Source organism: Carassius carassius, chromosome 47 (assembly GCF_963082965.1).
Source record: "Carassius carassius chromosome 47, fCarCar2.1, whole genome shotgun sequence".
NCBI lineage: Eukaryota > Metazoa > Chordata > Actinopteri > Cypriniformes > Cyprinidae > Carassius > Carassius carassius.
In genome coordinates this window covers 22,317,030-22,327,929 of record NC_081801.1, presented here as the reverse complement: position 1 = coordinate 22,327,929, position 10,900 = coordinate 22,317,030, and the positions used below count along the sequence as shown (strand labels likewise).

General features: G+C 35.3%; 1 protein-coding gene across 1 annotated transcript; it reads right to left on the bottom strand.

Annotated features, from left to right (window-relative positions):
* Positions 1 to 572: 572 nt before the first annotated feature.
* Positions 573 to 3,667, bottom strand: LOC132130618 (vesicle transport protein SEC20-like). The gene is made up of 6 exons (XM_059542386.1): positions 3,521 to 3,667; positions 3,260 to 3,352; positions 2,290 to 2,381; positions 2,107 to 2,208; positions 1,800 to 1,918; positions 573 to 1,006 (listed from the first exon to the last, which is right to left on the bottom strand). Exons 1-6 carry the CDS (start codon positions 3,602 to 3,604, stop codon positions 810 to 812), a joined length of 687 nt encoding a protein of 228 aa, XP_059398369.1. The 5' UTR covers positions 3,605 to 3,667; the 3' UTR covers positions 573 to 809.
* Between the last annotated feature and the right edge of the window lie 7,233 nt (positions 3,668 to 10,900).

Below are 10,900 nucleotides of genomic sequence, written 5' to 3'. Positions count from 1 at the left end.
ACTGTAATTTATTCCTGTGATGCACGGCTGTATTTTCAGCATCATTCCTCCAGTCTTCAGTGTCACATGATCTTCAGAAATCACTCTAATATGCTGATCTGCTATCATCATTGTTGAAAATACACTACCATTCAAAGGTGTATTTATTTATTTAAAACTCACTGTCACTTGACCAATTTAATGCATCCTTCTTGCTGAATAAAAGTAGGAGTTTCTTGAAAAAAATAAATATATCTAACTTTTTGACAGTAGTGTATTATGGTTTTAATCATAGAAAACAGTCCTTTAAAACTGTTATAATATTTCACAATTACTGAAGCGACTTCTTATAATTATTCTAACCTTTGATCTGAAGTGCATATAAAGCATGGCCTTCAGTCATGTATATTATTAACCATTGCAATAGTTCATAAGGCATAAACATATTTAAGGTTGTTTTGAACTTTATGCAATACTGGGATATTACAGAACTAACCTGAGAGCAAAACATGTTATTATAGTATACAACTGAATATGCCAATGCTATCAATCAGTAAGACTAAAGTAGGAAAATTTACAAGACAGCAAAGTGGATTTCATTCCTTCCTGATTTTCTGTTTAGTGATCCTGATTATTGAGATTTTATAACAGCACTTCGATATCCTCCCTTATTGTGTCCCCAGAGAGTTTTGAAGCTTTTCACCCACTTTATGGTGAGTAAATGGTGACAAAACTCTCATTTTGAAAGAACCACTGGTTTAAGGACTGTGGGTCTCACCACAGAATGATTTCTGGAAAGCAGTGTGAAGTTGACACAGTTCTCTTTTCCACTAAATGAAGGGGAAGAGTCTCTTTTTCAGGATGTAGAGCACTGTAGCCAGAAACAGAGCAAGAGCTAAAAAGATCAGCAGTTTGTCGGTCAGTTCACGCCGATTATATTTCAGGATAAGTTTTCGCCCCGAGTGAATGGTTCCCGTCATGGCCTTAAACTCTTCATTTGTCTCTTGCACAGTCCTGGAGGATGAAGCTGGAAACAGAGCATACAATGAACATTAGAACCTGCAACATTCATAACAAGATGAGGTTAGACGGCTGTTCAGAAGCAGCGTTCCACGTCCACCTTTACAAGCTTCCTACAAAGTATTTATAATCAAATGTTATGCTCTTCAACCCGAATATATAAAAGGAATCATTTCTATCAGATTTGCATCTCAAATCTCAAAACACATCATGTATCTCAGATTCTTGTACCTTCTGCGGGTTTAAAAAAAACATTCAAATCCTTTCACTAGCAATTTCCCCCCAAATCAGTTCGTGAAAAAATGATTTATCATATTTTATAGATGGATGGGAGAATAATTTATAATTTTCTTAAGCACCATATCAGTATATTAGAATCAATTCTGAAAGATCATGTGACACTGAAGACTGAAAAGTCATCTCTGCCATCACCATTTTAAAATATAGTCAAATATATTTCATTTTAAATATTATTTAAATTAGAATAATATTTTAAGATATAACTGTTCTTAATGGCGAGTGGAAGAGATTCTTCTTATGTAGTGTATATAGCATTGTGTATTTGGTTTGTTTAAGATGTATTTATTCATATATGCTTTCTAAAGTAATAATTAGTGTTATTTTTCTTGCTATTAGTAACTGGTCATGTGATGTCAACATGCAAAACAAAGCAACTTTTTCTTAGACTAATGAGAATTTTTTAGGTATTCTGTTACATTTCTATTTCATATGTCAGGAAACTATTCTTTTAATCGATTTCCATCCCCGACGACCCAGAGCACACAGGTGTTTTTTTTTACCCAGATTTCCGATGGTCTCCTCGCTCTGCTGCACCTGCTGTGACATCATACGACTGACGCTCATCAGACTCTCGGTGATGTCACTGGATGTCTGCACCAAACTCTCTTTAGTGGCCTTCCTAAAACAACAACAGCAAGATGAAATTAGAAAATATGGCTTAGGACAGTGTTGGGAAGTAAAACACCATCCATTTTATATACAAATTTAAATGTGCAAATGTTCTATTTTTTCAAACATCATAGAAACGGTCAAATGTCAGTCACAGTGATTTGATTCTGACCGGCTGAAAACAGCGGCATGGTTTACCTTTGTCTAACTGAATCACCACCTTGAAGCAGTTCGTCCTTCTCCAGGTTGTCAATGACCATCTTGCAGGCCAGATTTGCCTTCCTCCACGCCGTCTGGTTACTGAAACCCAGGAGCAGTCATAATATTGTAGTTCAACACATAATCAGAAAAACGATTAGAAAATAAATAAAAAAATCTAACCTTAACATCTGCTTCCGATGGCCTTCCATTTCACTCAAGATAGCTTGTTTATCAGTCTCCCGGTCTTGTTCTTTTGCCATCTGTTCCATGTCCTATCAAAATGATCTGCCATGTTAACCCTGTAAAGCCTTTTTTTCACTAGTTTTTGAACCTTAAGACAAAATATGAAATAAATCTGAAAAAAAAAACGGTACATGTGTTTTATATCGTAATCAACACTTCAGGCTTTTATGGCTCATATTGTGTGATATCAGAGAATATAAAAAAAATAAGTCTAAGTAGAGCGGATCTATGCCACTTGGCGCTGATGTTGTTATTCATATGGCAAAGATCCTAACAGCTTGTAATATAAAATCAGTGAGATTTGGCAAAACATATAATGCAATGAAATACAATAACTGATGTTTAAATAAAAGTTCCTCAGAAGATTAGTGTGTCATATTTAAAACTTACACACACAAAAAAGTATGCATAATCAAGTAAACCTAAGCTGCTTCAGTCCAGTTTACCAAATATTGATAACAATGTCAAAGTTATTCTTACATTAAATGTATCATTAACGATTTTAATAGTTGTAGATCTATGTAAAAACCTACAAAAAGTCAATAATTCGATTATAATACTTATACAGCTACGATTGAAATTATCCTAGCTATCTTATGTGTGATGGACAGTTGGATAACAGTTAGTTAAACAGTTAAGTTTGACAGTTTAACAATAGTTTTAGCCATAATAGTAACTACAGTCAAATCGAAACTGCATTATAAAAGCACTTAACATAATAAGTATTAAGTGTTTATTGAAACTGACAGACAGAGCGAAATGAAATGGATTCTAGAAGATTCTTAGATGTAGTATATTATATTTCAACAGTAGTGGCACTAGTTTTTTTTTTTTTTATGGAAACCCTGACTTTGACCTTTTTATTTTCTTTTTTCATTTATGTGGTTATATGAAATGACGAACGTACCTGAATCCTCTGTCTTAACTGATTGAACTTTTCCTTCACTGTAGAGTTCAGATCCAGAAGCACTGCCTGTGGCCCACAGCACTCTCTTATGTCCTGACACGAAAAGAAAAGATTTCTTGAAACAAGAATGTATTGTTTCCATTTCATGCCGTCTTCACACTACAATTATGTCCACGTCTTTGTATTACTACTGTTAGGCTTGCCTGACAAAGCCGACAGTAAGAACATAGCAGATACGTGAATATAAAGAATGAAGTCTACCTGAATAAGAGCTTTGATTTCCAGATCATATTTGATAATCTCTTGGCCACATATTCGGACGTGTACATCGGAGGAGGACGCCATGTTTGTTATTATACGATACGTCAGAAGGTCCAAACGTAAGCGCGTTTTCAGAACGCCTTTTTGAACTGTTCTGTAAACAAAACATAGAGAGCATAATAATACTTTACAACTTTTCCTTATCATTCATATGTGATATATGATTGATTAAATTGATCGAAAGTAACAGAATACTACACAAAATATTTATTTTAAAACATTAAGCAGCACAATTGGCTTAGGGTTTTAAAAGGTGGATGTGTGTATGTATATACATATATATACACACACACATCTACATGTTAATATATATATATATATATAGGATGGATTTAGACTTTTAAAATTAAATAACTTCTCAACATTCAAAGAGTACTGTGAGGGAGAAGATTCCCACACAACTACTGACAGAATAATAGTGGAAAGTTTATGGTTTCAATTTGACTTTCTAAATGCATGACAGTTGCCAGAAGTGCTAGGCATCCAATAGAGAAAGAATTGCAGGAAGAGAAGAAAGAAAGAATAGAATGAGGTAGCTGGGTCATTTATGAAGCATGTGAGCAAATCTACTGCCCGCAAAATTCATATTTGTGTGTCTCTGAGTTATGAAGAATATTGGGGTTCAATAGTTAGTGAAAATCCTTCTTGCATTTATTAAGGTAAAATAAAAACACATGACAGATGAGGTGCTGGAGTTTCTAATGTTTATTCTGATAGTAAAATCAATAATAGAATTAGACTATCATGGTTACAAGCAAAATTGTGGTACCAACTCCGGGCTGATACAATGCAGTGACATAATTAACGATAATACAAAAAACAAAACAAATGAAATCAAATAATAAGAGGCACAATAACACAAACAGACACATTTTAAAGATCAAACACAACTGCTTTTAAGCCTACTTCACATCTGTACACTAACAAGGCTCAATAAACCAAGCTGTTCTCCAACTAGTTGTGCCGAAAAAAATACAGAAAGAAAATAAAAGTGAAAGAAAATGTCCAATGCATGTCAAAACCCAGCACAACACTGAAACATAACTAGAACAACTGTCAAGATATTGTATTTGAACAGGCATATATGTGAACTACAAATATAGACATTGCTAATAGGATCAAGTAACTGTTAGTTTCAGTAGGATACACTTCTGCAGAGTTTTGCTTAAGAATATCACCAAGAGATCTATGACAGAGCACTTAGGAATGAAACACAGCCTTCCTACTGTGACTAGAACAAACGAAATAAAAAATACTAAATAAAAAAGGTGAAAGATTTTACACTTTGGGAGTTCACACACAGTACTAGCTACTTAAGTATCCCATGCTAAATTATCAAGTAGAATACCATACAACATTAGAAGCACAAGGTCACATATTGTGTATGTATATATATATATATTTTGTATTATTATTATTATTATTATTTAGATTGACATTTTGCGTCAATCCTTGTAAATTGAAAGTTGTATGGATTTTCAAAACTAAAGAAACAAACTGAAATCGAAACGAAAGGATTTTGGTGGCCCTGGTTATGTTTTCGCAAACCCGCTACCAATGTTGAAGGTCAATTTAGTTGCTGGATGCAAATTTTGGCAAAGGTCGGAAGGGAATGTAAATCACTGCAGTGTAGAAAAGTATGAGAGCATTCCTTGACAATCTTTTTTGGTAACGTTGGTTTTAGAGTAGTGATTCGAGTGTGTCCAGTGCACTTCGGTGCAAGGGGTCTGGGTCCAACAGTCCAAGTGACCCTACTAGCGCTCCATGTCTTCCTCAACAGAAAAAGAAATACAGATATAAGCAAACAGACAATCAACATAGGCTATCCCCGCTACATTAGCACGGCCCTTTCCCCGCCCGACCACTGGTTCGATCCAAGTCCAATATGAGCGCCCGGTTCGGGGTCAGGTCTTGGCACGGGTGTTGCAGTGGCTTGAGCAAATGTCGTAAGAGCAACTTTATTTCGGAACGAGAAGAGTTCACGGACCTGACAGCTTGGGCCAAGTCACAGCTCTCATGTCACTGAGGTTGTTCAAGTAACATATTTCGAAATTCAGCACCATGGGTGGCGAGACAGGACTCCTACCCAATGTCCAAGTTTTTTTGAACCCAATAAAACAAAGAGCTTCTTTCCCCTCTCCCCCCATCGCCATGAAGGGAGCCATGCAACAGCAACCACCAAAAGAAGACTCAACTTTTCTCTTAGGGAGTGGCTGAGTGCAAGGAAAGCGTCCCGACCGTGTGAACGGGGACATCTGCCAGCAGTTCGCCAGTCCACCGAGACTTCCCGCCCTCTACGACTGAATTTCATCACAGGACGATCTAGGCCAAGCAATGCGCACCTCTGTGTCGTTTTTGTGTACGTGGAAAACCTTGATTGGAGAACAACTGCTGAAGGCCATTACAGTTTGTTGGTGAGTGACTCTGCTCCAGGTCATAGCCGGCGATCTGAGGAACAGTAGAACCAGAAGAATCGGGAGGCACAATAATCTTGGGATTGGTGAAGGGACACAATGTTGACAAGGTTTGACATTGTCTTTGCAAACTTCTACCACTCGGAGGGCTTCGGAGGAATCCATCACTGAATACGTCGATCGTATAAAAGTTACAATGCATCACGTACAAATGGATTAACCTGCTTCTACCAAGGTCAAAACAAAAACAGAGACAATTCAAACCAAAAACCTAAACAGAAGAAATCTCACATGGTTTACATATATATTTCTACTGATGGTATAAACATTTAAAAAATTAGTTTACGATTGCAGCACTCTTTGGATAGTCTCTCAACCAAAAATGTATGGGACACAGTCTTTTTATATTGAACTCCACTGAAGGAAGACTACATTCATCTTTCAATGAAAACTGTATGAGGGCAAAGCAGCAACAGTTCTCATCTGAAGCAAGCTTACTGCTCGACACAGCAGAAAAACAAACAAAACCCCAAAAATAAAAATATATATACACATATAGAATTTCAGAGGAAAGTTGTGATTTTATTCTTGGCATAATGGGCAAAATCTCATTTCTGTAGAAAATGTCAATAGATCAAGTTTGGGTTTTCATGTCTGAATAAGGCACCTGATTTTGCAGGCATCATTTCAAAAAGAATGATGAAAGGATGAAAGGAAATTCTGTTAAACCAAGTGCAATAATGTGGGTCTTTTCAGATGAAAGCTGGAGTGCAATAGAGATCATTTACATCAAAAAGTATCAACTTATCTTTTCCCCACTTGTGCTCATTGGTTCGAATAAAGACAGCGAGACAGTTCTTGTGTTGCAAAAGCTCCATGAATATCAATTTAGCAAGGTTAGCATGCACAATAGTCATGCCGTGTATATGCAAACATATCCATGGTTTCAAATATCATATCTAAAGGGATCGAGTGTAGCATACAGATTTGTTAATGGTACATTTACAAGCAGCTGATATGTAGGAATGCACATTTGAGATCTACTGCTAAACGTAAAGCGTCATCATCTAAAAGCGTGAAGGCCATTCTACTACTGAAGAACACGATTACACAAGATACAGAGTAAAAAAATGCACAGAATGGTAAAATGATTCATCAAGGTCCATTAAAAAAAAAAAAGCAAAAACAAAACTACAACATTCAATAGGTTAAATACATTGGAAAGAGCATGTTTATTTAGCAACAATAAAACAGGCCGCCTTCTGTGAAATGCTTAAAATATTTCTCAGCTTTTAGTCACCATGTTGTTTACCATCGATAACCACTTTTACAATACCCATTAATCAGATACAATAGTTCAAAAAAGCAAGTGCTGTAAACTAAAGCAACATCCTGTCTTTCTACAGAGTAAAGCCTGCATAGTGCACCAATAGGAGTAATCTTTCTTGTATATAGCAGACACATATCTAAACAAACCATTGAAAAGGAAAGGTGTAAATGCTTGTTTGAATGCTCTTGAGTATATACTGCAGCCATTTCAGAAGAAATCAAAGTGAGTTATCCATCGAGATCGAACGGTGTTTGATGAATCCGTGGTATAAAGATAGTGGCACAAGATCCATCTCTTGATAAATAATCGTTTACAATATAAAAGTCATTGCTTGTAGCTTGAATGTAACAGGGAATGATCATTGATTCTCTATACAATTTAACAACATGATTTAGCAGCTTTGCGACCAAAATTATTGAATCATCAACAATATGCAGACAATAAAAACAATCAATCGATCAAAGAATGGATGTAATATCTAGCTTACTCTTTTTTTCAGGATAGATGAGCATGTCACGTTATGGGTGGTTTTTAAAGACAAAAAAAAAAAACAAGCAAACTAATAGAACACACAAAATAATCAAAAACACATACATTATTTCCCTTTCAAAAAGTAATATGATGCTAAATGACAAGACTATGCAAGAAACATAACTATGCTATATAAATAATGAATTATATTTATATTTTTTTATGTTTTTGATGCATATATCTGTTTTTGAAGGCAGAAATAATTCCCCTAAGATTATAAAATAACCACAATTAATTTCCTACGTGACAGCCTCTTATGGATGTTAATATTGAATCACACTATGAAGCAAAACAAACACACATAACAAATGTGTGCATGTGTATATACGTGCATTAAATGTCTTTCTTTATATAAAAACATGATCAGCAAAAAAAAAAAAGAAAGAAAGAAAGAAAGATAAAATACTGGCTTTAAATAGCAACCATTTCCTTAACTGTTTGAATGCCACAGAGTCCCCTGGTTAAAACTGCACAGCTCACAACATCATGTTGAATGCGAGAGCTTGCACACTACGATAATTACCAAACGCTTTCAAAACAGCAGGCTGTCGACAGAAGGACAACACGCATTTCCATCTCCGTATGCTCATTGTCACTTGCCATCAAGCTTATTTTATAGGACAATCATTATCATTTTGAGCTAATGCCACTCAGAGTAGCTTTGAGCTGTAGATGGCACAAGAAAGGCTGGTCTTTGTCGCCATAACAAATTGCTTTGCTGTCTTTTGAGAATGGATGGGTTCTTAAAGACAAAAACACAAAACAAAAAACATAGTCCAATTGATTCCCCATGGCAAATGGAACTGCCTTACAGTACAGCGATATATATTTATATATTATTTCTTTTCTTTTTGTCTCTCTGAGCTACTTTCTCAAATAACTCCGATTTCCCCCAGCAAGTACAAAAATTACTTTAAAAAAAATCAATGACAACAATACCTATCTCTGGCTAGAGAGAATGTGTCAACACTGTACATCGACCTGAAGAAAAATCCAAAGCAGAATTTGTATTTTTCCATAGGAAATGTCTACTGAAGGCAAATGAAGACTGTGACGTCAGAGTCCTCACTGCTCAATGAGACACGTACGAATGTCTGTCTCCACTCAAGACCTCTCTGTCACACTGCCCTGGTCAAGATGGCAAAAGTCAAGTACACACCGCAGCATTCAAACGAGGTCGGTTTAGCAGCAAACGGGAGGGGGAAAGCTTTTTATCTTTTTTTTCTTTTTGTCTAGACAAAGTGCTTTTGCTTTCTTACATGTAATATAGAACTTACTATACAATTATTGATATATAATATACTGTATATATTTTCCACATTTAGAATAAATCTAAATTCATGTCTATGTACAAAAAAAAGAAGTTACAACACATAATGGACGGTATATAGAATCTTTACTATGCTACCAAATGCAAATAAAGAAAAATAGCTTTACAAAAGTCTTAGTTTAGATTTTAAAGGAAAAAAATATATTCTCCCTTCTTTGATCAAAATGGAATTTGAGAAACAACCTTCTCCACAAGCTTCAGCATCAATAATAAAGTCACTTTTAAAAGGCCTTTCGCAAACTATGAATAATTTCACCTGGAAGAGATTTTTCAGAATGAACAAATTTGCAGCAGCTTGAGATCGTGGTGGCAGGGAAATCTCACAAGAACGGTCAAGGTCACAATTCAGGAAGAATTGACATTTTTCCAGAATGAAAATAAAGCCTAATTAAGCACATTTTCACTTCAGTTCTCATTAAAGCCATTCTCATTTACTGCACGTAATTGTAAAGTACAATTGTAAGTATACAACAAGGTAATGTGTTCTAGTAAATGTAATTATTAAGATTTTTTTATGCTGTTTTTAAATCGTTAGAATAACAGTAATGAGAATTTAAGTTCGAGGAGTGCTTAATTTTTATTTTAAGGCTTCGCTGTGATCATACAAAATATAATTTATATATATAAATTTTTTCTTTTCGATACTGGGGTTAAAAAAATCCTGGACTTTCTATTGTGAGATTCAGCCGATTAAGTATATATACTTTATACATACGATTGTGTTAAATACAATTTTAAAAGAGGATTTTAACTTACAATCCCATAGCAAGATAAGTGCTTTCGAAAACATTTCCGAATTTTCCGAGAGGGATCTATGGGTAGTGCAGAAAGGAAAGTTAAAGGCAATCGCTACAAAAATATAGGCAATAAAATTTTGCTTTCAACAATACTCAGAGTAAGAAGACAAAAATAAAAGTGTGTAATGCCGAGTAATGTATCATTTCAGAAGGTGGCATCTTCTATATAGGAAGAATAGTAAACCTTTTGGTTTTTTATGATCAACTATGGGCGAAACACAAGCATCTCCATTAACCTTCTAGCTCATCATTTAAATACGCAACAAAACTTCGGTGGAGGGAAACCGAATGGTGGTACAAATGTGTCAAAGAAATGTATATGAGAACAAAAAGAACAGTACAAAATCGGATGAGGATGCAAATGAATGCTTCTTTCTGCAGAGAATTGGACCCAAGCAAATTTCACAGTTCAGTAGAATCCTTGACCCTACCTTTTTTTTTCCTACATTCAATACGATGTCAGGTAAGCTGTGCAAAACCTTATTTAGACTGGCTAGTTGCCATTTTCAGTTGCATGTGTCTTTGGTACAAAAAACAAAACAATCAAAATATAGTGTGCAAATATCATTTTTTTGTTTTTTATATGTGAATATTTCTCATATATTACGACACCGCCCACCCCCACCCCCTCTGAAATGAAGTACCGAAAAAAGTATATTTGCCAGAGCCATCTTATGATACAAAGCACATACTCTGTGGCATATATCTATATTTTCCATATTCCTATGTACATTCAGAGTATCTTTAAAGAGCTGAAATACATTACAAACCTCCCCACCCCCCACTGACTCCCCTTCAACTCCTTACTTTCTGAAAAATGGTCCATTTGCGCTCTCTATTGAGTTTATTTTTCCTCAACTCCGCAATTACAAGGCACAATTAATCTTACTTGTGTAAAGTACAAATATAAACAAAACC